This window comes from Haemorhous mexicanus, chromosome 14, assembly GCF_027477595.1.
Source record: "Haemorhous mexicanus isolate bHaeMex1 chromosome 14, bHaeMex1.pri, whole genome shotgun sequence".
Lineage (NCBI taxonomy): Eukaryota > Metazoa > Chordata > Aves > Passeriformes > Fringillidae > Haemorhous > Haemorhous mexicanus.
In genome coordinates, this window is record NC_082354.1 from 14,541,746 (window position 1) to 14,567,716 (window position 25,971).

Sequence of the window (25,971 nt, forward strand, 5' to 3'; positions counted from 1 at the left end):
GCGGCCGCGAGCGTGACTCTTGTTGTGCTCCCGGGGGAGCGCGCGGCCGCGTGACGTCACCGCAGGCATTTAAAGGGGCCGCAGGCGCCGCCGCCCCGGGAGGTCCCCGGGGAGCGCTCGCCCGGTGTCGCCGCCGGTCCTGCCCAGCAGGTGGGTGCTGCCGGCCTCAGCTCCGCCTGCGCCCCCGCCCGCCTTCCCGGGGTTCCCCGCACCGGGGGCCGAGCCCTGGGCGGGGCGGGCAGGTGCATGCCGCGGACCGGGCTCCGCGTACACGGCCAAGGCGCGGCTGGGCGGAGGCGCTCCCGCAGGTGCGGGGCGGAGCAGCCCGGTCCGCCCTGTGGGCGGGAGCGGGCGCGGTCGGCGCTGCGGGGCTGCCGGGCTCGGTCAGCCCGCGGAGGCAGAGCCCCTTTGTCCCTCCCGGGCTGGTCCCCGCCGGCGCTCCCGCGTCCCGCTCCGCAGCCCCGCCGCGCCGCCTCCTGCTCCGCACGTAAGGGACGAGCCGTCCGTCCTCCTGCCTTCCTTCTGTGCTTTCCTCTCTCTCTCGGGCTGTGGTTTCCCCGCAATCAGGTGTCGGGGAGTATCCCTGCATCGTCCGCCTCGGTCAGATAGGAGTTGGATTCCACCAACCCGCCTGAAATCTGATTTCCTTGCATTCGTGATTCCTGTGCTGTCGGGGCCCCGGTAAAGGGCAGTCCTGGGGGAGGATTCTGCTGTAAAGTATTAGATTCAGGGATGGATGGAATATAAAACTTAAGTTGGTTTTGGTTTTCTTTCTTTTTCTTTCCTTAATCAAGGCAAAGATTAATATAAATGAAAAATTGAATGCAAAAACTTTTAAAACTAATTTAGTTACTTTGACATTGCACTACTCAAGTAAATAAATGATGATTAGTTACTGTGAAGGGTATGTGAGCACCGACTTTGTGACATCTGCTGCATCTCCCTTCAGGGATATTTTTTGCTGTTCCCTGGAATTACCCCAGAAGTGTGTGCGATGTTGTGGTCAAACGCCACAACAGAGCCCAGGTGGGACTCTTGTAAAGCCTCGGGAAGGCTGTGCCAAAGACCCGTCCTTGGCTCATCCATGGCAGGGCACAGCACGGAGCGCTCGGGACAGACTGGTGGCTGTGTGTGACGCCGGTTCGGGGCGGTGAGCAGGGCTCTGGCACGGCGGGTTTGTCTCCGTGGGCAGTTTTCCCAGCCAGCCTGGAGAGCCGCTGCTCTGCCGTGCCGTGGTGCTGCCTGCCCGGGCCACCAGCCTGCCCCGGCTGCCCGGGCTCCGCAGGCCTTGAGGAGGCCGCCCTGGGCGCCGGGAGCTCCCGCGAACTTTGCCCTGAGTTGACACGAAGGCCGCAGCTTGGGCTGAGTCAGGAGCATCCCGCTGCCCTTCCCTCGGGCTGGGTGTTGGCAGGGTGGCAGGCTGAGGGCTGGTGCTGCTGTTTCTTTCCGTATTGTTGTCACCATTGCCTTTTGGTGGTCTGCGGTGTGAAACAGCACATGTATAGTTTTCCAGACTCCTTCCTTTGAGTCCATGTTGGCAAAGAGTGAGTAAAAAAAGGTGTTTTACCTCCCTGTGAACAGCAGCAGGGAATAAGTCTGGCTGAGTGGTGTGTAGGGTGGGCATGAGCCGCTGTGCTGCTGCTGTTCCCACACTGCTGAAGCTGCTCTGAAGGGGCTGTTCTGTGTCTGAGTTTTATCAGGTGTATGACCAGGAGCTTCTGAAGGGCACTGGCTGGTGGAGCCACTGGAGCAGAGCTATATTGTGTTGATGGACCCAAAGCATCTCAAATTTAGAGATCCCTACAGCTCCCTTCTGAGAAAGGAGGGAAAGAAGATGTCTCTGAACTTTGTCCAATTTATTGGCTATTTGGAAACAGCAATACTTGATTATCATTAGCTTCTGAGAATAGCACAGCATGTCTGAAAATCAAGAAGTGAAGCCTTGAAGGTGTTTAGTCCATTGCCATGTGCTGGGGTTGAATCGTGTCTGTTAGGTATCAGATGTTAGAAGAGGTTTCAAAGCAGCTCTGTGTGATGCTGTGCTGATTGAAAGCTTACAGAATATCCAGCTTTGCTGCAGACAAATCTTTTACGTTCATGTTGCTGTTACAAAGACAGTAAGAATAAGTAATGACAGTCTCTTTATGAAAAAACCTTTGCCACAGTGCTGTGTCACCGTCCATTTCTGTATGAAAAGGAAAACTGATTCTTCTGAGTTTTCTTGCTAGGTCATGTTCCTCATTCTCTTGCTTTCTGTTTCTCTCTGCTATTCTGAGTTGCTGTTGCATGTCTCAGGAGCTGTGTCTCAACAGCTCATTTAGGTGGGGTTTGTTTGCTGGCTACCTCCAGCTTTGTTAAGGGTATCATGTGAGAATTTTTGTAGTAATTTTCATGTGATTTTTAAATGCAGTTTAATCCTTCCTTATCTTCTGGTGTAATTCTACTGCCCATATTGCATCAGGTTCTCCTTTCATACAGGCGGTTCTTTGAGCCTTTATTCAACTGTATTTTGATGATTTCAGACACTTTTCCCAACTCTGTTTAGAGTATTTCTGATGCTTAGTGCCAACAAGCAATTGGAAGTTTTATGAGTAAGCTGTTTGCTGGTCAAAATCATGGGGAAAAGAATGGAACAGAAAGGAAAAACTTTGTGCAGCCTATTTGAGATATACTCCTGGATTACAGATAGCTGCTCCCTAAGACTCATGTTTAAAGAAGTTAAAATTTAAAATTACTTCATAGTGACTAAACTATACTTCCTCAGGTGATTTAAAATAGAGAGATCTTGGTGACCATTTAAAATATACATATATCAGGACTATTTTGTTGAGCTTTGAAGGTGGACCTGTAAGATGATTTGGAATGTGAGCAGTAGTGAAAAAAGGGTTAATTAAACTATTATGAGAGCAGCACATTTGGTATTGGGGACTCATTACAAAGGCATGATCTCCATCCACCTTGTGTGTCAATTTTGTTACAGAGTGATTTCCTTCTTCAATATTTGAGTAATGATCCCAATAATACTTACACCTGATTTCTTCATACCCTCTCAAAATGTCCAGAGCCTTCAAACCAAATGGTCATATCCTGTTTCATTCTTTTTGTCTTTCCCAAACAGGTGTAGCTTCCAAAAACATCTTCCCTTCAGGCTGAGATGGGATCAGTCTGGTGGCTGCTGTTCTGCATCCCCATGCTGTCACCCACATCTGCTGGGGGTGTGATCCGAGTTTATTACCTGGGGATCCACGAGGTGGACTGGAACTATGCTCCAACAGGGAGGAATGTGCTTGCTAACCAGAGTATTGCACGTAACAGGTATGTTCTCTTCGAGCAGAATTTAGTCTGGGGCTGGCTTTGAGCTGTCTTTTGATGTGTAATTTAATGCAAGTATTATGGGGCATCTGAGCAAGCAAGAGACACACTCCCGTAGATTCTGATCTTTATGAGCTTAATGTTTAACTTGTTTTATGCTCCTGTGGTAAAACCTGTGTCAGTGGGAAAAGGGATGGTTAGTCTGGAGAGTCCAGAGCCCATACACTAGAGAGAAGTGTATGGAAAACAAACATGGAACAGAAAATGGAGCAGATGCAGAACAGATTGTTCTAAAATCACCCAGATTTTGCAATGCTCTACCCTGAAGTTTCATTTTGCTTAGTTCCAGCTGGTGGTCAGTTTGTTTATCCTGAAGCATGATGACTTTTCATCTTTATATAAATGACTTCACAGAGCCAGCTTGTTTTGTTTCAGTGGAATTTCGAGCCTTAGACTTAATGGGACTTCCTGCATGGGATTTTAGGGGCTGTTTGAAAAACATTTTTGTTTCTCTTGCAAGAGTAAATCTGGAAACTGCAATAATTGGTTCCAGTTACTACACAAACAGTGCTTTGGGTTTAGCTTTCAAAACATCAAGCCTTTTTCTTTGGTTGGTGTTTTTTTGTGTGCATGGTTTGTTTTGTTTTTTGAAGGTTTCCATAGTATTTTAAAGGCATTTGTACTTTTTTTCCTTGCTCTCATTTTCTATGGCAAATAGCTGGTATTTTTTGACCTACTCTCAGTCCTTTATCCCTCCAAAATAACTAATGCTCAGGTTCAGACACCTTCTTCACAAACAGCACAGTAAGAACAGGAAAGATGAGCAGAAACATCGAGGTCTGTCAGTTTAGCATGGAAAAGTCTGTTCTATGGAGATGCCGTGTAGATGTAAATAAGTTCACAGGAAATACCCCAAAATTCAGGGTTAATAAAGATGTTACTGTTGACTCCTAAAGTGGTAGTGAATGCAATGGATTTTATTTGGTTTCTCATAATACATGAAGAGAAGGAAATGAAATTCAGGGTCATTGAACTTAAAAGCAATTTAAAAACTCTTGTCACTGCAAACAATTAGTTAATGGGACCTATTTGTACAATGATTGCAGAAATGAAACTGGCATTTAGAAAGGGATGAGATGTTGATATGATTGATAGAAGTAGCAAATTATTTCAAGGAGGTTTTTTATGTTGGGAATAAATGGACTGTGTGGAGAAAGAGGCACATCTGTAAAACATCTTAAACTCTTTGTGGATAATGACTGCAGGGATGACTTGGCAAAGGGCTGAAAGGGCTGAACTCTGGCTTGCATAGCCAGAGCAAAGCCCTGCCTGTTTCTGAATGATGAGGCCAGTGTTTAGTATTTGGGTCCCCACTGTTCATTCTCTGAGATGTGCATTAGGGTTTACCTCCCTTCCAGGGCTGCTCTGGTGCTGGGGGTGATCAATCCAATGGGGGAAGTGAGGGGAGTGACCTTGTCTCTCATTTAGGCTGGTTCCAGTAATGCCTGGAGTGTGATTCATCTCTTATCTATTAAGAATTACCCATAATGAGCAAATATGCTTGTGAGTTAAACTTTAGTACCTGTTTGAGGTTTTAACTCTGGAAGCTGGTTACGTGCTGGGTATGTACATGCCTGACTCTTCTGCCACTCTGGAAGGAATTTGGAAACTGTTAAGTAGAAAATCATCTTTTAGACTTCAAATTTTGGCCAGAGAGCTCTGGACTCTACCTGCCTTGTGATTTAGCTGGAAGTGCCACAAAGGAATCAAAGTGAGTTTTGAAGAGCCCAGTGAAGGCTGAAGGAGGCATGAGAGGGGTTCTCCAAGTGACACCCACATGGGATTGTCTGGGAAGCCCTGTCCTTCCCATGTCTTGTTTGCAGGGCACAGTTCAGGGAGCACTTTGTGTCTGTTGGTGAAGAGCTGGCATTGAGGTTGTGGCCATGCATGGGTGGCTTAGAGTGTCCCAGGGTCCTCTAATGCCAAAGCTTTCAGGTGTACCCCAGAGAGTGGAGTGTCACCATCACTCTGCTGCAGTATTGACCAGCTGTTGTGTATAATGATGACTCATTGTGCCTTTCCCTTTGAATTCAACAGCCAGGCCTCAGCATTCCTGCAGTCTGGCAAAGACAGGGTGGGAAGCACCTACAAGAAAGCTGTCTATAAGCAGTACACAGACTCCACGTACACCACTGAGATCCCCAAGCCTGTCTGGCTGGGGTTCCTTGGGCCTGTCATCCGAGCAGAAGTGGGGGATACCATTCAAGTACACCTAAAAAATTTTGCTACTCGGCCATATACAATCCATCCTCATGGTGTTTTCTACAAAAAGGACTCTGAAGGTAAATGAGCTATTGCCATCATGGAGACAGATTTTTCTCACTGGGAATTTAGGAGTATGCATGGAAGAGAACTGTTCATAAAGCTCCAGCTGGAAGGCAACTGCATTTGGGTGTTTGGTGAAGACACCAGGTGTTGGGTTAGCAGGGTCATGGGGCTGGAGTCCTGATCTGGGCCCAGGTTTTCTAATTTTAGAACCTCTAAAATATTGATCAGCTCTAGAGATTGTAGAGAGACTGACTGTGGGGGCACAGTGCAGAATTGAAGGCAAAGCAGCACTAGGCAGAATGGAAATAATCCTGCTGACCTGTTTACTGGGCAAGTTGCCCTACAGTGGCTCTGTGCCTCAGTGCCTCTTTGAGGAAGTGATGATTAAACACTATTTCAGCCTTGGGATGGTGAGTCTCAGCTCAGTATAAGGTTACATGTGTGGGCATCTTGGCTCTTCTTGAATGGATGTTGTGATTGCTTAATTGTTCTAGGATCCCTGTATCCTGATATGTCCCCCCAGGATCAGAAGAAGGATGATGCTGTTTTCCCAGGAAGGAATTACACCTATACTTGGACTGTCCCTGAAGATCACAGTCCAACTGATGATGACCCAAACTGCTTGACCTGGATCTACCACTCTCATATTGATGCACCAAGGGACATTGCATCTGGATTAATTGGGCCTTTACTTACATGTAAAACAGGTAAAAGCACCAAGAAAAAGCAGCTGAGGCCTGCAGTTCCATAATATAAAGGTCTGTGGTGACAGGAATAAGGATGGGATGTGAAGATACTCTGGTGTGCAGCTCCCAGCTTCAGGGGGAAATGCAGCTTGATTAGAGGACAGTACCTGGGCTCTAGCTGGATTCTGGTCATTGCATTCTCCTTATCCCATAGTGGTTGGGCAGGTGAGCTTGCAGGACTCCTGATCCAAGAGAGCTGCTTGAATTCACGTTAAAAGCAAGGCTCTTTTCCAAGATCTAGTTTGTGTATGAAAATCATGGTGACTGGTTGGTTCCAGCAGGAGTGAGAAGACTGAAGGTGCTGTAGTTGATGTGTGCAGTGGCAGAGCTGCTTGGGAGACAGAGCTGTATTGGCAGGGATATATTGGAAAAGGGTGAGCTTACTGCTCTGTGGCGAGCTGTGAGGATGGTGGGAAAGCATCTGTCTCCCAACTCATGTGACAAGACTTTCTCTGCTGCTGTGGTTCTCATCTCTTGCCTGATGTGTGATTTTCTGCATGAGTGATTTTCTGCATTCATTCCTCTCTCCTCTCACCTCAGGAACGCTGACTGGCAGCTCTCAAAGACGTTGGGATGTGGATGTTGATTTTTTTCTGATGTTCAGTGTGGTGGATGAGAACCTAAGCTGGTACCTGGATGAGAACATTGCATCATTCTGCACAGATCCTGGCTCTGTGGACAAAGAAGATGAAGAATTTCAGGAAAGCAACAAAATGCACGGTCAGTGTCACCTCTGTGAGGCCACTGTGTCTGCTGAGACACTCAGGAGTGTCAGAGCTCCAGGATCTGCTCTGAGACCGTGTGCTTAGCAAGTATCTCAGGGACAGGGCAATGACTCCAGAAAATGGAAGTATTGTTTTGGTTTTATCTTTGGCTTGAGTGAGCTTTTATACCCTTTGTTTTAGGAATGAGCTGTGGAGCTGGGCTCTCCAAAGCAGGAGAGGAGGAGGAGTTCTGCTTAGGTCCATCCTCTTATTGTGTCTGTGCTGTCACCCACTGTCAGGAGATCTGAAGGCCCCTTTTCTGCTCTCTAATTTTGCCTTGCTTGTTTTTGCAGCTATTAATGGTTATGTGTTTGGCAACCTCCCTGAGCTGAAGATGTGTGCTGGGGATTCTGTTTCATGGTACCTCTTTGGGATGGGCAATGAAATTGATGTTCACACAGCCTACTTCCATGGAGAGACACTCAAAATCCGGGGCCACAGGACAGACGTGGCCAGCCTCTTCCCAGCCACTTTTGTTACAGCAGATATGATCCCCAGGAACCCTGGGAGATGGCTGCTGAGCTGCCAGGTCAATGATCACATAAAAGGTAAGGCAGGGGGTGGAATATGTTGTGGACTCTGTGTCCTCTGGTTTTGATGTACGTGATGTACAGTGTGGTAGGGAACGGTTCTTGGGTGTGGAAAAATGTCCCTATGAGATTTTTCCCTATCACCCACAAATGAGTGAGTGATGCCTTGGGCTTGATGATCTTAGAGGTCTCTTCCAACCTCATTATTCTGTGTGATTCTGTGATTCTGTCCTGTAAAATTGGAGTGGGTTGGTTACTAATGTGCAGGGCAGCTTTGGTGAGGGTGACTTGTACCATGGTGTGATGTTTGATGTTGGGTACAGCTGAAAGCTGAGATGAGGCAGTGCCTTAAAAGCTCTGGTCCCTGTAAGAGGAACTTGCATGAGAGATCTGAGCACAGCAGAAGACTCCAGTCACTCTTGGTCCATACTTCCATAGCATCCAATATCTAAGGATGGAAGTTCTGCTCACAGCCCTCCTTGCTGTGGAGTTACTCACATTCTCCCATCCATGTGCCTTTTGGGACAGCAGAGGGGAGGTGGGACTGCCCATCAGGCTGGCTGGAGGGGCTAAGTGAGTGTCCACCTTCGTGTTTTGGGCAGCTGGGATGGGGGCACTCTATGAGGTCCGGCCCTGCTCTCGGCAAGCTGCAGCCCCCAGCCTGGGAGGGAGAGTTCGGAGATACTTCATAGCTGCCAAGGAGGTGCAGTGGGACTATGGCCCCTCAGCCATTGACCAGCTCACTGGGAAGCAGCTCACTGACCCTGACAGGTGAGTGAGAGGCTGCTGGGCTTGGGCAGGGTTTGGGGAGTTTGGCCTGTATCAGGAACGCTGCTCAGGAAAATGTGGAATTTCTGTCTTTTTAAAATACATGCCTGCTGCTCGCATGGGGTGCATTTCCTGGGAGGGCCAATCAGTCCATTTAGAAAAGGAGGCTGCTGTAGCTGGACTGCACTGTGAGCAGTGCAGGTACCTTGGAGCCTTCCCATGAGAGGGCTGTGTGGCACAGCTGTACCCACAAGCAGCAGAAGTCCCAGCAGATGTACAGCGTAGCTGCCACATTTGTCTCTGGGCTTCATTTCTGCTGGCTGTGTCTAACCTAGGAACAGATTTGATCTATTTGAGAAATGATTCAAAAAACCCCTGGTGCAGCAGACACAGGGTGGCATTGCTGGCCTGCAGATGGGCCTCAGGCTGGTGTTGCTGCAGGATGCAATTTCTAGGAAATCAGATGCCAGCACTTGGGTGGCAGCCCTCCATCCCATGGTCAGGGATAACAGTTGAGAGACTTCCTGTTCAGTCTTTGGCTAACTGAAAGAGGTTCTTCTCCTTCCATAGAGATTACATCCCTTCCCTAGTAATCTGTCGGAGAGGATGTACCTTATTCAGCTGGAGAAGAGGAAATATAGTTAATTATTTACCCAATGCCATGCAGCAAACCTTGCAGACCTTAGACCTGTGAGCTGGCCTTGTAATGCACTGCCTCTCCTGCAAGGCTTGTTACTCATATTTGGTGAGGGTGGTAGTGGAGGAAATAAATACCTTTACAGCTGTTTATTTTAGTTGGGAACGGGGCTGTCCCCAGCTTCTGAAGAGGTTGGAGTTCTAGCACTACCTTCCCACTGACTACACTGCAGTTTTGTTCATTCCTTCACACATCTTGTGTAGGGATGCTGATCACACCTGCCAGGCTCACCTGGGAGGGGGCCGTGTGCTACAGGTGCTCCCTGAGCACACACACAGGTGGTGAGTCTGTAAGGGCAAGAAAGCTTTGCAGAGTCAAAGCTGTGCTTGTTCCCAACTAGAGATGCTGTCCTTGTCTGAAATACTGCTTGATTTGGAGATGCTGATGGCCTTGCCTGTGGGAACAGGAGAACAGGGCTCATTTTTCTGTGACATGACCTGACATTTGTTTCTGCATTTAGTCCTGCTGAGCAGTATTTCAAGCGTAGCCTCTACCGCATTGGGGGTGTCTATTGGAAGGCAAAGTATGTGGAATACACTGATGAGAGCTTTCGTGAGGAAAAGCAGCAGTCAGAAGAAGAGAAACACCTTGGAATACTTGGTGAGGATCATCCAGGAACACAAATCCTCTGTCAGTGTCTGTGAGAAGGGTGCTGATGCTGGGAGTGCCAGGTGGCTGTACCTGCGTGCTCATTTTGAGTGGCAGGGAAGGGCGCAAGAGCTGCTTCACAGCAGTCACATCTGAACAGGCCAAGGTGCAGGGTGGTACAATGGACAGAATCACTTCAGGGGTCATTCTCGAGGTGAGAGTGAGGGATACACTGCAATAGGTGTGACTAGAGCTAAACAGGTCACAGGAATAGCTCCTGGTTATGTTTTTGACTGAGCCCCCTTCAAGGCATGCTGCAAACCCCATGTTCTCACAGAGAGCTTTCTCTCCTGAATGGGTGCTCGGGGACAGGCATGGTAAATATGGTAAATGGGAGCTATGAGCTCCTTTCTGGCTGGCTGGGTTGTGGGCTTACAGACTCTGGTGGGCTTGGAGCATCTCACACCTCTGAGGTACATGTTATGGATGGCTGAGGGTGCTTTATATAGGTGGGGGAGAGACATGGGCCTATCCTGAGGGCATTCCAGCACATCTTCCTGTTCTGTTACTTCCCTGTATGGAGGTGTGATGCCTCTCTGAGTTCTCCTGTGCACCCAAACTGCTTTCAGGCAATCCTTGCCAGCCCCTGCTCCCACTGAGCTCCCTTCAACAGCAACAAAGCCAGACTATCTGCTACCTCACATTTTTGGCCCTGCAGCTTGGAGGAAGGTGCCCTGTCTGCTTTGGTTTGCCTGACAGCCTGGGGAACTGCTATGTTGCTGATGTGCTCTCCCTGCTATATTCTAGGTCCAGTGATCAAAGCTGAAGTTGGAGACACCATCCTGGTGACATTTTTTAACAAAGCCTCGTGGCCCTTCAGCATCCAGCCACATGGAGTTTCCTATGGGAAGGCATCAGAAGGGATGCGGTACCACGATGGTTGGTGGATCCCTTTTCTTGAGTACCCCCCTTCACCCTTCAGGTGCTGGATGTTTGGTTGACAGGAATAAAGCAGAGCCTGCTCTGAAAGTAGCTGGTGAGAAGGTGTAACTGAATTTTTGCAGGGCCTCAGGAATAACCCTGTAATCCCTGTTTTAAAGGCCTGTCTCAGAGTGGGGTTTCTGTGGCACCACTGCACAACTTCACCTACCGCTGGACCGTGCCAAAGCACGTGGGGCCCACGTCCAGTGACCCTCCCTGCCTCACCTGGCTGTACAGCTCAGCTGCAAATCCTGTCAAAGACTCCAGCTCAGGCTTAGTGGGGCCTCTGCTCATCTGCAAGGCAGGCACTCTGGATGACAACAACAAGCAGGTAAAAGGGTTTTCCTGCCCTGTTTTGACCAGGTCTTTGCTTCCTTTCTCTACATGAAAGCATCAGGAAAACATTAGCATATTAAAAACAAATGTGCAGTAGTGTGAGTCCAAGAGAGTCAAATCAAAGCCTTGTTGTTGGCCAAGTTAATGCTGGTACAGCTGGTGCCCAGGTCTCTCCTGGGAGAGGCCAGTAGTGTTCTGGGCTCTCAAGAGCTACCCTCAAAACAGTTCTTGAGCTCTGCTTTTAATTCACAGATAAACTTGGCTAAACAACTGTGTCTCTGAACAGTCACCTTATAGGTAACTCTTGTCCTGAGGCTTGTGTAGCAGGCTGCTTTCAGAGAGGCACATGGAATAGTCCTTGTAGTCCCAGAGATACTGAAAAGACATTTTTGCTTACAGGTGTTCTGCTTGGGTGATACAATGCTTTGAGGTTTGGGTGAGCCTCATTTATTCTGCCAGAGAAGTTAATTTTCAAGCAGAGATGGCTACAAAAAAGCATGTGAAAATCCATGTCTGTCTTACACTTTCGATGGAGACGTGAAACCTTGAAGGGTAGCCAGAACTTCTTCTTGGAATTTCACTCAGAAGTAGTCTATTCCTGGCAGTAAATCTAGGGAAGACAGTAAATTGATATCCCTGGGGAGGTACCAGACAGAGGAGTAGAGCCTTGTTGTAAAAGACAGCAGATGGCAAATCAAACCCCAACTGCTGTCCTGCAGTGTGGCTCAGGGAATGGTGACAGATCTGGGGACTGCTGTCCTCAGAGCCTTCCTGGGGGAGCTCACAGTCAGTGGGGGCACTATGTGACTAAATCAGGAGTGCAGAAGAAATCAGTGTGCCACCCAGGGTGGAAATGTGGATCTGCTGAGCAAAGAGCATTGGGAATACATAAATCCTTGATGTGAAGGAGCTGTGATAATGATAAACATGGGCAGGTATTGCAAGTGTGTAAGCAGAAGAGACAGACCTTTGTGAGTGTAAAGCCAGGAGAAATCACCTGGAGTGGCAATTCTGGCTCCACAGTCTCGTGCAAACCTTTAATGAATGCTTAATTGTGGAAGGTGCATGGCCATTCTGGTGTACCCATGTGCTGCAGCCAGGGAATGGCTCACCTTCTCAGCAGGCTGTCCTTGTGCTGCTGAGGGCAATGACACCAGCAGGAGAGTCTGGACACCATCACAGTGTTCTTTTAGTGGGGAAACACCATGATTTGGAGTGCATTTCTTTGGAGAATTAACACTTTGAAGTATTTAGGGCAATTAAAAAATCCCCAATCCAGACCTGTGATAGGAGGCAGGAGGGGTGTGGTGTGGTGCAGGTCACCCTGCATTGTCTGGGCTCTGGTCTTGGGTCTGGTTTGTTCAGACACCTTAGGTGTAGGGGAGGAAGGGGGCACTGACTTCATGGCCTTGGCTGAGTTTTGTTTGCTTTATTCATGTGAAATATAATGGAAAATGCACAAGTGGTACCTTTTATGAAATAAAAGAGGAATGTTCAACATGAGTAAAGGGACAGAGTCCTGTCCCTTAATAAGCCATGTTTTAAAATAAAGGGGAATACAAGACCCAAGTAAAAGAGATTGAACTCTAAATATACTTAATTGTTGCATTTTAAAAGTTAACAATCATCATTGTAATTTTAGAAAGGGATCGACAAAGAATTTTATCTTCTCTTCAACGTGTTTGACGAGAACCTCAGCTGGTATTTAAATGCCAACATAAAGTACTACCTGAGGATGGAAGAGACATCTGTGGAAAAGGATGATGACTTTGAGGAATCCAACAGGATGCATGGTATGGTTGGATGCTGCTCTCTGACAGCAGGGATGAACCTGCAAAGCATGGGCTGATGTTCACCTAAAGGCTGAGCTGGGGGCTGGAAGGGCTGTGTGGTATTGGCCTGGAATCAAGCCAGGCTGGAGGCACCAGGAGAGACATGGACAAGCAGCACAGCTGTCTGGAGAAGTGTGCTCTCAGTGTACCCAGGGGTGAATTACAAACAAGTTACCCTTCTGACTGGCACGCCTGTCCTACAAGGTGTATGCTCAAAATCTCCTGGCTGACACCTGCCTGCAGAGAGTTAATTGCTTTCTCCTTTCCAGCCATCAATGGACTTATGTTTGGTAACTTGCCTGGGCTGGACGTGTGTGAAGGAGACAGAGTGTCCTGGCACCTCCTGGGCTTGGGCAGCGAAGCAGATGTCCACGGAGCTGTGTTTCAGGGAAACACCATGCAGATCAACGGCATGCGGAGAGATTCAGCCAATCTGTTCCCCCACACATTTGCCACTGCTTTCATGCAGCCTGATAACAGTGGTGAGTGCCTGCACAGCTGACTGGGTGGATGGAGGAGTCTCCCATTGTGGTATTTGCTCCTGTGACAGATTCTCTAGTCTGGTATGAACTCTTACAGGGTGAGCTCTGCTACAGGTGCTTCTTGTGTAAGAAAGCTTCCTGAGATTATTTATGTGTAGGACTTTGTTGTGCCATTCCTGCTTGATTTCTCCAATGACTCCTTTTAACCTTGGCCTGTGGCAACCAAGCTCCCTAAGCAGCACAGAGATACTCCAAGCACATACTGACACCGGTCTCCTGGAATCTTCAAAAGCAACTGATTTCCTTGTTCATCCTGCCTCCCTCAGGGACTTTTGAGATCTACTGCCAGACGAGCAATCACTACCAGTCTGGGATGAGGCAGCAGTACAGCGTTTCCAGGTGTGGCAGGACGGGCTCTGCCCATCACTACAGGGGCGTGCGGACGTTCTACATCGCGGCGGAGGAGCTGCTCTGGGACTACGCGCCCGACCGCAGCTGGGAGAGGGAGCGCCACAACCACTCTGCACAGAGGTAGAGCCCACCCTCTGGGGAAGCCTCTGCCAGTGGCCCAGCAGACCCTGGTGGAGCCTGTTGGGTGTCTTGGCCACCCTGTGACGTGGTGCTGCTGGTGGGAGCGCAGCCCTCCGCGTTGTTCTATTCTCCTTTGCAGCCCGGGCTGGCTCTGGGAAGCCCCTTCAGCTTGTGAACCCCCTGACACAAGTTAGTTGTTTGTTCCCCATGAGGTTTTGGTTTATCTCAGCACTCATTCTGCATTTCCCAGCTATGCTGATGTGTTTCTGAGCAACGAGAATGGACTGCTCGGCTCCAGGTACAAGAAAGCAGTTTACAGGGAGTACACAGATGGCACTTTCCAAACCCCCAAGGCCAGGATAAGTGGTGACGAGCACCTAGGGATACTGGGTAAGGATGTGTGCACAGGGTTCACCTTCCTCTCACACAGAAATGGGTCTGAGGCTCTAAAGCTGCAGTGGCTCACAGCTGTAATCTGAAGGCTCACTGGATATTTAGGCATCTCCTGTGTCAGTGCAGAGAAATTGGGACTGTCTCCTACTCACATTTGCCATGTTGGAGACAGCAGTTGGAAGAGTCCTGTGCACAGCTTGTTAGGAGAGCCTGGGCTTTTCCTGCCTTTGCACCACTGTTTTGTCATGGCTTGGGCAAAGCATGTTTCAGAGCTGTATTTCTCTGACTATGGGACAGAAACAACCTCTAACTTCTGGAGAGGGGTCTGAGAAATAGAGGGGGAAATCTGTAGCTGTGAGAAATGCTTCTGGGGCAAGAGCAGGCAGCCTTGGGACGTGGAGGGGCATTTTGCACTGACTAGTGGAGCTCTGTGGAGACAGAACTCTGTGTTATGAACCCAGGGCTGTAAGTGGTGTCAGGGCAGCCAGGCTGAGGCAGCATCTGCCACTCAAAATAGGCTGCTCTCAAAATAGGCAGCTCTGATTTGTGACACTGTCAGGCTTAGTTAAATATTACCACATTTTTTGAAACTGATTGCAAGGGGTGATCAACATGTGACATTTAGCATAGTAGTATTCAGAAATCAAGCCTTAGCTGTGCTGGGCCCAGCTAAGATGTGTAACCACCTTCATTGTCCTCATTGTGAAAATCATTCTGGTTTCCTAAGACTTGGATTGGGACTGACATCCAGTTTTCTTTGTGGGAGGTAGCGAAGAGGAAGGGGAACATCCTAAATATTGTAAGGTAATATTTCTGGGGAGAAGGTGTTGAGAGAGGGGTGGGAATATCCCAGGAGATGTGCTGATGGATTTTGCTGGTCTCAGAGCTCACTCTTCCTGTCTCAAGGCCCTTTTCTGTGGGCGGAGGTGGGTGATATTCTCAACGTCGTGTTCAAGAACAACGCCTCACGACCCTACTCCGTCCATGCCCACGGGGTGCTGGAGCAGCAGGCTGGACAGCCCCAGGTGGCAAACCCTGGTACGTCCCTGTCTCTAGCTGCATTCCTGGCTGGATTCACTCACACAGCTGATTTTATCCCAGAGCCAGGCTGGTTTCCCTAAGCAGCCTCAGATGTCCTGGTTTTGTTACAGTAGAGTGCTGGGACTGGACAGTAACTGGTTTTTCAGGTCCAGCACAGTTTCAGTGGTACCATTTGTGTGGGGATGGCAACCCTCTGGGACATGTGTAGGACATTCTTCTGTGTGCAGCCTTATCCCCCCCACACTGAGTATGGTCTGTCTGTGGGAAGGGGAGGGTGATGGCAGGTGACAGCTCAACCAGTCCTGGGATGGGGGAGTCTCTTCTTTAGAATGCGTGAGCGCAAAAGTATGAAAATGGTATGAAATGGGAGAAATGCACAATTGCTTGCTGGGATTTGACTGAAATGGCCACTTTGTCTCATGCTTCAGATAGCAGTGTATTTAATTTTTGTTCCCCTCCAGCTTGCCTAGACTGTCCAAGCCACAGTCAGGCTGTCAGCCAGATCCCATCTTTGTGAAATGGGCTGCTAATATGAAAAAAGGCTGGTTTTAAACCCCAATTTGAATCAGCATCGTCAAAGAGAAGAAAGATTATCTTAAACTCTATCTGAATGAGCTTTCATGTTCATTTCCATGGTCAGGTCCAGTCTCAAAAGCAGCAGATAAAGCTGCATTATGCTGGTGCCAGTGTATTTACATCCTGTGACCCCTCAGTCTTGCTCTGAGAGGGGAGCTTCCACCCTGCTTTGTGTTTGGGTGAGGCAGATGCAATATCTGGCAAATACAGAATTGAATTTGGGCTTTGGAGACAGGATTTTCTTTTTCCGTTTGGTTTTGCTGCTGCTTAGTGTGTCACGTGGTGTGTGGTGCTGCTCTGTCCCTCAGGTGACATTGTGACATACCGGTGGGAAGTTCCTGAGAGAGCTGGTCCGGGGCCAAATGACTCAGCCTGTGTTCCTTGGATCTACTACTCTGCAGTGGACCCAGTAAAGGTAAAATAAAACTTATGACCAGAAAGGTCTAATTAGACCTAATGTTTTACCCCGTTCAGAAAACAATGTGAGTTGGGTACTATTTGGAGATTGGCCCAGCTAAGAGGTGGAAGAATCACCTGGTAATATGTCCAGCCTTCTCCATGGAGGGGAAATCATATGAGTTTGTCCTGATGTCTGTCCTTATTTTTTCCTAACAAGCCTTCATAAAACAATCCTACCATCTCTCTTTGCTACTAACCTTCCTCCAGTTATTTGTAGGCTTTTAGAACATCTTCCAGTTGATCATGGTTTGTACTGGTGAGAGCCATAGAGCTAATCTATAAAAGGCAGAAATTGTCCAAAATAAACCTCATTAATAAAGCAGGCAGATTTGACCATTGCTAGAAGTGTCATAGCACTAATTTCACAGGGCAACAACCTGGATGATCCTGCAGTAAACTGTCACATTCAACCTGGAAATAATGGCCTTTTTATCTCAAGTTGCAGATGTTTTTGCAGTCACTAAGTGGAAAATACTTGGATACCATCCATATTTATGACTTTTGGATTTGCATTTATAAGAGCACATACAGTTCCTGTTCCTGTGCTTCAGTGGCTGATGCTCTCCAACAAGAATACTTGTACAGCAGCACTGTTTTTTTTTAAGTGGGGTGATGGGGGAGTAGAAAACAATTGCTGAAAGGCAAAGAACTGCATAAAAGAGGGTGAGAAGGTCCCTGCCTCAGAGCTCTCCTTCCTTCTGATCAGGATATGTACAGTGGGCTGATCGGGCCCCTGAAGGTCTGCCGGAGAGGGGCCCTGCGGTCCAGTGGGAGCAGGAAGGATGTAAAGAGGGAGTTTGCTCTGCTCTTCCTGGTTTTTGATGAAAATCAGTCCTGGTACTTGGAGGAGAATGTGGAACGTTTCAGTAAGGGAAATCACAAGGAGATCAACCTGCTGGATGAGAAATTTGTGGAAAGCAACAAAATGCACGGTAATGTTGGTGTTGATTCTGCAACCTCTCTAAGTAGGGAGCCTGACTTGTGGTGAATGTCCTCATCCTTTCCCATTATCAGTGGCACAGACAGAACTAAACTGTCTGTTCTCAATATTGCAGCACACCTACAGCCCTAATCTTTGATCTGCAGTGAAGGCTGATCATTGTGGCTGTCCCTGTAAGGAGAATAGCAACATCCAAGCCAGAGAGGTTAATCTCTGATGTGTCTGAGTGACTCAGAATAGGAAATAAAATCAAACATGAAATTAACTTGTCAGACAAATTTAATTCTATTTGTCTCAGGGACCATCAGAGTATGTTAGGCTTCAAATTAATTTTCTGAGCTGTGTGGCTGCAAGATGTGGCTCAGTTGTTTTAGCTGTCTTAGGTTTTTCCTACCATAGAAGGATGAACATATTTGTGTTTAAATTAGTATGTTGTTTATGTTAGTTTCTCTCCATATTATATCTAAGATAGTCTCAGCAAAACAGATCCCTTGACAGTTGTGGAGGTAGGAGTACTGAGGAGTTGCATTTTGTGTACTGTCATTACTGCTGGTTTTGTATGGGAGCTAAAGACTCTCCAAATACACATCCATTAAGGTCTAATTGTTAACCCTGTATTACATCTGCAGAACCACCATGCTGAAGTTAGATATTGTTTTAGGCTACACAAATTGCCCAAGGCAGACCTGGGAGTAAAAACCTGGTGCTCTGCCCTCAGATCCTGCCTCTTTCCATCTTATTCCCTCTGTTGTCATCTGAGCACAAAAGTCTCCATGTGTGTGCCATAGCAGTCAGCTCACTCACTGTTTTGATCCCTTTCCTGTGTGTACAGTCACAGCAGGATTCCTTCCAGATGTGCTACCGAAGAAAGTAGGTAAATCCTACCCACTGGCAGGATTTACCCTTTTCAATGCTCATCAAGGAAATTGCTCAGACATTGTACATGTAGGTATATACATGTTTCTCCATCAGTGGGCTGGAAATGGCATTTTTATGCATTTTGACTTCTATAAGCAACCACTTCTACTGGCTGACTACAGGTTTTCAGCAAAGGTAGTTCTTGAGATTTATTTGAGCTGAGCTATAGCATGGCCTTGAGTGCAAGTGACTTGTCTGTGAGCAGAGAGGATAAGTAGCTGAGCTGGGGGACACTAACTGCTGATACACACTGGGTGCTCTATGAGCTTTGTAGCCTCTAATTTTCTGCCTTCCTCTGTGGAGGTGCAGCACCCATACAATTTCTGACAGCTGACAGCTTTTCCCCTCTGTGTCATCCCCTCACAGCAATCAATGGCAGGCTCTATGCCACCTTGCCTGGGCTGACCATGTATGAGGGAGAGAGGGTGAACTGGTACCTGCTGGGAATGGGTCACGAGGTTGATGTCCACACAGTCCATTTTCATGCTGAGACCTTCCTATACAAGGTAAGAATGTCTGCTGATGGTAAAGCAGATACTGACCACTGATACCAGCACTTCTACTTGACTCTGTGTTTGAATGACTCTGTTTTTAATGACTCTGCAGAAGCTTCACCCAGCTAGGAAAAGAATGTGTTTTACATATCCCAGTCTGACTCCTTGAGCCTGTGTTGTGCTGAGATGTCCAGTTTAATCTTTGTTAGGCATTACCAGACTGTTTGCTGCAGGCCTGGAGCTGCTTTTTGGAAGCTTTGGGGTTTTTTGAGCATTAAAAAGCTGAAGTCCCCAGCAACACTGGCAGAATTTTCTTCCTGAGAAGATGCATTGAGCACTGCAGCTAATGGCCTCCCTTTTCTGACAGAATGGCAAAAGCTACAGAGCAGATGTTGTGGATCTGTTCCCTGGGACCTTTGAAATGGTGGAGATGCTGGTTGGGAACCCTGGGACGTGGCTGCTTCACTGTCATGTGTCTGACCATATCCATGCTGGCATGGAGATCCTCTTCACTGTCCTGCCTAGAGGAGGTAGGGAGCTGTCACTGTAAAACATCCAGCAGCACTTCCTGCTACTGCTGTGAAATTCTGAGTGTTTGGATCTCAGCTCGCTCACATACTATAAAAAGCCAGTTAATGAAGCAGATAATTACTTAAGTGTTATTAAATTATGATGTTCCCTTTAAATATGGTAATACCTGGAGCTGGAGTTAAAAACAAATTGTTTTCTGGAGTTTGCATTACCTGTGTTGTTATTCTGAGTTTGATTTTTAGCTTGTGTCTGAATTGCTGTGTTCAGCTCTCAGCCAGTAACTGCTCTTACTGAGAACTGGAAGGTGCTCAGAGGTGAGTGACTCTCAGTACTGGGTTTGGCTGCAATGGAGCCCACATGGAGATGTGGTTTTAGATGAATTACCAAAAGAGTGAATGCCCCAGTGTTTCAGCTGTGGGTGACCAGTGCTTGCCCAGTGTCAGGGCCATCTCTGTTTCTCCCTTAGCACTTTTTCTTCTGAAGGACGGAAAGGGTTGTGCACTGGAACTGGGGCTGCCTCTGAAGCAGGTGATACAAAAATTCACATGTCATGTAGAGAGAGAAAACATGGACAGGATGAAGGACAGCCTGCTAGTACTGGAATACCATGCTGCCTCTGGATCTGACCCTTGCCAGATGTGCCTTGTTCTGGGCTTTGCCTGCTCAGCCCAACACCTTCTCACCCTCCTTTTGTTTCCTTTCAGAGTCAGAGCTGGAAGACTTGACTGCCACCCCAGGTATGGTGTGTACAGCACTGCCAAACCCTGTATGTGGGAAGGGGAGAGGGCAGATCCCTGAGCAACACAGAGGTTTGGATCTGTGTAAGGGGAGGGAGGAACACACAGCACCCACAGCCTCTGCCAGCCTGGCAGTTCCTTGGTGTGAGGTCTTGCTTCAGTACAGAACAGGGTGGGCACCAGTCTGTCCTCTGGTGATAGAAATAAGGAAGTTGGGCTGGTTAGGTTTGTTTGCCTGTGTTAGGTGGAAAAGATTGGTGACCTCACACCCTGTTGTGCCTGCTATGTATGGATTCAGATTCAGAGTCTGAGCTTAGGTACTGGCAGAGATTTGGGTTGTCTTCCCTCTTTGGACTCTCAATAACCCTGTGGTTTAGGGAAGTTTCACAATCATCTCTACAAGCTGAAGGGATGGAGTCAGCATGCAAACAAGCACATCTGCCTTCTTCTCTGATGTTCCCCTGAGAAAAGAGCCCAAGCATGTGCCTGGAGTTTTCTGGGTGTTGTAAAGAACATATGTGAAAGGCATTTGGTTGAGCAGCACAGGGAGAAGGGGAGTAGTAGATATGATCCCCTTGAAACTTTCTGGTAGAAGTCTGAGCAATCTTCACTGGTAGTTTATTTTCCTGCTTTTTCATCTTTCTTCACAACTCCATTTTTCAACTGCTGTGAGGAAATTCAGTTGAGCTGATTTGAGAGCCAGTTCAGGCCAGCTGCAAATGTGGCCACCTACCTACAACTCAGCAGACTTTCTCCACTGTTATTTCAGTCATTTTCTCCCCAACATTTTTCTTACTCAAAATGGAAAACCAAAAGAGGAGTAGGAAATACATGAGAGCAGTAGTGTCAATATTAAATAATTTGGTTTCATACCATATGCAGATATCAGCTTGTGTGTGCTCACCAGGCAGAAACCTTTGCCAACAGTTGCTGCCTGAGCAGACAGCCCATTTCTCAGGAGGTGGCTGCTGCCTCTGTGTGGAGGCACAAGCAAGCTCAGATGACTCACCATGGGCATGGCTGAGTGAGTGCCCTCAGTGGTGTGTAGGACAGCAGCCATGGGCACAGGGAGTGTGCACTGGGGCAGCTTGCAGCAGCCCCAGCCTGGACACATGCTCTCATCTCTGGGCTGGGCACAGCAGTGGCTGACTGGGCCTGGACACCTCTGAGACACTGTCAGGTTCTGGGGTGGAGCAGGTTAGGGAAGGAGCCATCCATCCCCTCAGGGATGAGGGTCTGACAGATGGATGGCACTGGGGGCTCCTTTGAATCATTGAATCATTAAGATTGGACAAGACCTCCAAAATCATTGAGTACAGCCATGAACTCAGCACTGTCATCTCTACCACTGAAACATCTATAAGCTCCATATCTACACATCTTTAGAACATTTCCAGGGCTGGTGATTCCACTCCTTTGCATCACGTTTTTCCTAATTTGTTGCATTTCTTGCAACCCTTCAGTTCAGGTATTGCTGGCTGTTGTTGCAAATACCTTTCTGTTTGTCTCTCAGGGTTGCTGCTTGAGGATGAGGACGATTACCAGAAGGTGATGCTGTTTGGATCTAAGGTGACCCAAGAGCAGATAGAGGCCACAGTCATCTCTCTGGCTGTTGTAGGAGTGCTGCTGCTCCTGGCTGCTGGTGTGCTCCTGGGAGCAGTCATCCATCTCGAGAGGCAGAGGAGGTTACGGCGCAATCGGAGATCCATCCTGGATGATGGATTCAAACTCATGTCTCAAAAGAATTCTGGTCTCTGAAAGCCATGTACAAACACTGGGCTGTGTGCTTGGAGCAGGGGCTGGATCCTTGTCCACAGCAAAGATTTTGGGGCATCATTTCAATTGTGCACTGTACTTCTAGGAGCTGAGGAGGGAAAGCTGGAGCCCTGACCTCTTCATATATTCTCCTCAGCTCTCTGTAAGGAAAATCCAGGAGAGATCCAAGGACTCTGTGAACTGACTGAAGACAAATAATGTTTAAAAAGGTTCTTCTGGAATACTCTCCTTCCCCACGGAAGAGAGGGGACATTTTCTTCTCTCCAAAACAGCTCCAATTGGTCTTTCTTAGCAGAATAGCTTAGGCCAGATTCCAGTCTTGCTCCATTGCCAGAACCGAGTTGGGAATTGTCTCCCAAGAAACTGTGAACCATTAATGTAATTATTTTAAAGGAGAGAAAGATAATCTTTCCAGTTTTGTGAATCAATGAAGAATACAGAAAAAAGATTGTTAATTTAGAGTTGGATTGCTGTTTTTGATGAGTAAGTGGGCAGACACAGACTCAGGGCCTGCATACTGCTGTGAGAACCCCACAAGGACCATGATGAGCTGTGCCTCACTGCCTTGCTGTGACACATCCTTTTGTTCTTTGCTGGGGGTGGGTGGTGGGACCAGAGTTCTGTAGCTCACCTGTGGGCTGTGGTAGCCACCTTCCAGCATCAGTGTGCCCACACATCACCATAACATCCTCCTGTGTGTGCCCACACATCCACAGTCCCATCTCCCTGTGGCTCCAGTACTGAGTCCTTCCCTGTGAAATACCCTGAATTTCCTGAAATGCCCTGAATTACCCAGCTCCTTCCCCTGAATCTCCATTACCCAAATGGATGCAGGTTAGTGCCTCCATATTTCTGTGCCTGGTTTTAAAATGGAAAGAGCATAAAAGCAATCTGTTCTGGGTGGCTTTCAGAGGCAATTAAAGCAGCTAAGTGGCTCTAATTACGAGGGCCTGCTGCGGGCTCCTTAGGTATAACAGCACCATTTTCTTCAGAACAGTGGTTATCACATACATAATCATGTTCAATTCATATCAAGCCCCTGCATATTTCCAGCTGCCTTTTCCTTTGGCAGTGAGGACAAAGCTCATTCTTTTTCTTTCATTACACTTCATTAAGTCTGGTGAGGGGCTGGAGGGCTGTTGAATACTCTGAATATGGATGAACTTTGCTCAGATTCAAGGCTGGTTCAGTTCCTACTGCAAACCAGAGATTTCCAAACCCATCAGTTGCAGGGAATTTTAGAAGCTAAGACATGAGAAATAAAAATGAAGAAAGAAGTCTTTATTTTCTTTTTTCCCCCTTGACTTGTTAAAAAATAGATCAAAACTGTTTTGGTCCTGCACTGAGGTAAAGGAGTGAGTTTAAATGTATTCCCTTGCTTTAGGGCAGCAGAACAGGGAACTTGCCCTTCCTGCAGCTCTGCAGCCTGGTCTCAGACTGGGCAGCAGAGGGTTAGGAGCTGGATTTTGCACATTCCATAAACAGCAGGCTGCCAAAATTCTTCCAATGTAATTTTTTTTGGGCCAAGTGGAGCATCAGAGGCAGAGGTCTCCTCTCCAGCAGGGGTTGTGAGGAACACTGGGGGCAGGCTCTGGAGAAGCCTGTGATGTGAGGGCTGTGTCCTGTGAGCACCAATTCCTCCTCAAACTGAGAAAACTCAAGGGAAAGCTTTGGACAAAACAGAGATCATTTTTCTAGAATCTTCTGTTGCAGCAAACTGACAAAGCACAGTTTATCAGCAAGTACATGGATCATAGAGTCTGGTCCTTAGGTGAATGGCCCATACAGGGACTGACCCCTCAACCCTGGCATTATTACCACCATGCTTTAACCATCTGAGCTGGTCCAATGAACCACCATAAACCCACTTCAGTTTAAGCCATACTTCCAGGATGAGTTCAGAGCAGGTCACTGCCTGGAAAAGGGGGTGTTTCAGCTTTTGTATAGGATAAATGTAAGGAGCAGTTCCTACTGCCTGTTGTAGTTGCTTTAGGTAGTGCTTTCTGTCTGCAGTTTTAACCTTGTCCTTCCTAGACCCCCTTAGCTGCAATGATATTTTCCAAAGTTGACCCAGATGCTCACCCACCTCTTTGAAGCCTTCCAGGCTATCTCAGGTAAGTGCAAAGTAGAGTTCCTTGTTGCACTACAGCAGCTGGCTGTTTGCAGCAGGGCTGGGCTGGGATCCCTGTGCTGTCACCCTGCTCAGTGATGGGCAGGCAGCCATGCCCTCAGCCATGGCCTCAATGTGGCTCATCCTCCTGATGACCCCCCCTCTGACTGTGCATGGGAGATGTGTGAGTCAAAAACCTTTTGGCTGTGCACATGGAAATACAAAGTTCTGTCTTTTACTTTTTTCTTGAAACACAAAAGTTAATGTGGAATTAACCCGTGTCACTCCATGAAACAACTGAGACTGGTAATTGTCAGCAAAAGGATTTGCTGGGCTCTCAGCTGTTGTGCAGCTTCTATTTCTGAACTAAATTGCTTGGTGATCCAGACTGGCCATGCAGCCTGTCTGCAATTTTGTTGGCATAGCAAATTATAGGAGTGATGGCAAGTCTGGAGTGGTGTGCTCACAGACTGCCTGGGGAGAGGAATTTTGGCACAACAGCTGCCAAAACAAGGGCATCTGCAAGGTAAAATCAGAGGATGGATCTGAGCAGAAGAGAAAGCTGCATCTGGTGTATTTATGTTTGGAGTCTGGGATATGGGATGTAGGAATAAGGCCATGAGCTCACACGAGGTACCAGACCTGCTGCAGCACTTGTCTTGGAAACAATCAATAAATTCAGTCACAGACTGTTCTGGGATGTGAGAACAGCAGGACTGGGCATGTGATTGATCAAACAGCTGTTGCTGAAATTAGCATTTATGGTGTTAAAAATCAAAGCCTGTCTTGGAAATCAATTTGTTTGTTAATTTGCTCTTATTTTGTGGCAGTAAATATGTTGCTCACCAGGTGCTTTATAAACCTAACCTTTGGTGTTATTGGGAGACAGGCTTCATTGTGCATTCTTTAACTGTGGGAAGGATGGGTGAGATGAAACAGTCCCCTATCCCTGAGGAGACACAAGGAAACAGTAAAGGAGGAGTTCAGGCAGTTGGGAGAAGATGTGGGCAGGGAACTTGCTGTGCAAGAGACAGTTCAATGCATGCTCTGCATGTCTGGTAGACAGAGGAGAGAGAAATTCTTATTCAGTGTCATCAAGTATAACAAAGAAGTTGCCTTACTTTGTGTATATCAAAATGGGAAGCTTTGCAGTCTGTCACTGGAAGGAGCTGACAGAAATTCAGCCTGTAGGACCTTCTTACTGGATCCTTATTTTTCATATTTAGGGTTTTTTTTTCTTCCAAGGAAATGTTTCATTTTTAGAGGCAAGTAAAGAGCAGCCATCTTCTTTGGGTCAGGCTGACCTGCTTTGTGAGAAGCAAACAAGCCCAAAGCAAAGCTGAGGATGGTAGTGAGCACTGGGAGTCCCTGCCTGCCCGTGGGCTCCTGCTGCTGGAGCCTGTGCTGGGACAGCAGTGGCTGTGTGAGGGAATGGGGTTGGCAGTGAGACATTTCTATTCCCTATGTCACTGCCAAATGCAGGAAGGTCTTCAGCAAAACATGACATGTGGGAGAGGCCACTGGTGTGGGTGCTTCTGTAATGTCAGTGCCTCCGGGTTTGGTGTTTCCTCCTGTCCTTTTGAAAACTTCCAGGTTGTTGTGCTTTGGAGCCAGTGGGGTGAGGGATGTACAGCCAGATTTGGATGGGTTTATCAAAACTGAGCCTCTGGTACAAGGCTGAACACGAGAATTGTGACTAGTCCAATTTGCAGACTCAGTTTGTTAAACATCAAAAGAACCCAAGGAGGAGAGCAGCATGGCTATGAGGAGGTGGCTGTGCAGCTGGTGAGTGCTGCAGTGCTCCAGCAGAGCCAGAAGAGCTTGTTAGTGCTGAAACAATCCTCAACCTCCTTTTATCAATGCCCTGTGAATATACAACTCAGTAGGTTACAGCTGGCATGTGACCCCAGCAAACTTCCCTTCTGCTTCATTTTCTCAATGCAAAAGAAATAATTTTTCTTGGGAAGAGCTGCTGTTTATCTGCTCAATGGCCCAGATGTTTGAGATCATGCTGCTATAAACCTGCCTACAGATGTTCCTGGATACATGCACCTGGATTTTTGCACCAGCCCAGTGTGCAATACCTTATTCCAAGGGCTGT

The 25,971-nt window shown here is 47.6% G+C and overlaps 1 protein-coding gene across 3 annotated transcripts; it reads left to right on the top strand.

Moving 5' to 3' along the window:
• Positions 1-38: 38 nt before the first annotated feature.
• On the top strand, positions 39-24,754 carry HEPH (hephaestin). Of its 3 annotated transcripts, none has more exons than XM_059859570.1 (21): positions 39-150; positions 3,119-3,315; positions 5,410-5,654; positions 6,135-6,347; positions 6,927-7,106; positions 7,444-7,698; positions 8,283-8,451; positions 9,606-9,745; positions 10,541-10,672; positions 10,834-11,045; positions 12,693-12,843; positions 13,152-13,364; positions 13,691-13,895; positions 14,146-14,285; positions 15,195-15,326; positions 16,214-16,320; positions 17,071-17,296; positions 18,589-18,728; positions 19,084-19,246; positions 19,952-19,984; positions 21,498-24,754. In XM_059859570.1, the coding sequence occupies exons 2-21, from the start codon at positions 3,155-3,157 to the stop codon at positions 21,740-21,742; spliced, it is 3,462 nt and encodes a 1,153-aa protein (XP_059715553.1). In that variant the 5' UTR covers positions 39-150; positions 3,119-3,154; the 3' UTR covers positions 21,743-24,754. The 3 variants fall into 3 exon arrangements, with proteins under 3 accessions (XP_059715553.1, XP_059715552.1, XP_059715554.1); XM_059859569.1 differs by lacking the exon at positions 39-150 and adding an exon at positions 336-487; XM_059859571.1 differs by lacking the exons at positions 39-150; positions 3,119-3,315 and having other exon boundaries at positions 5,473-5,654; positions 6,164-6,347.
• Positions 24,755-25,971: the final 1,217 nt, after the last annotated feature.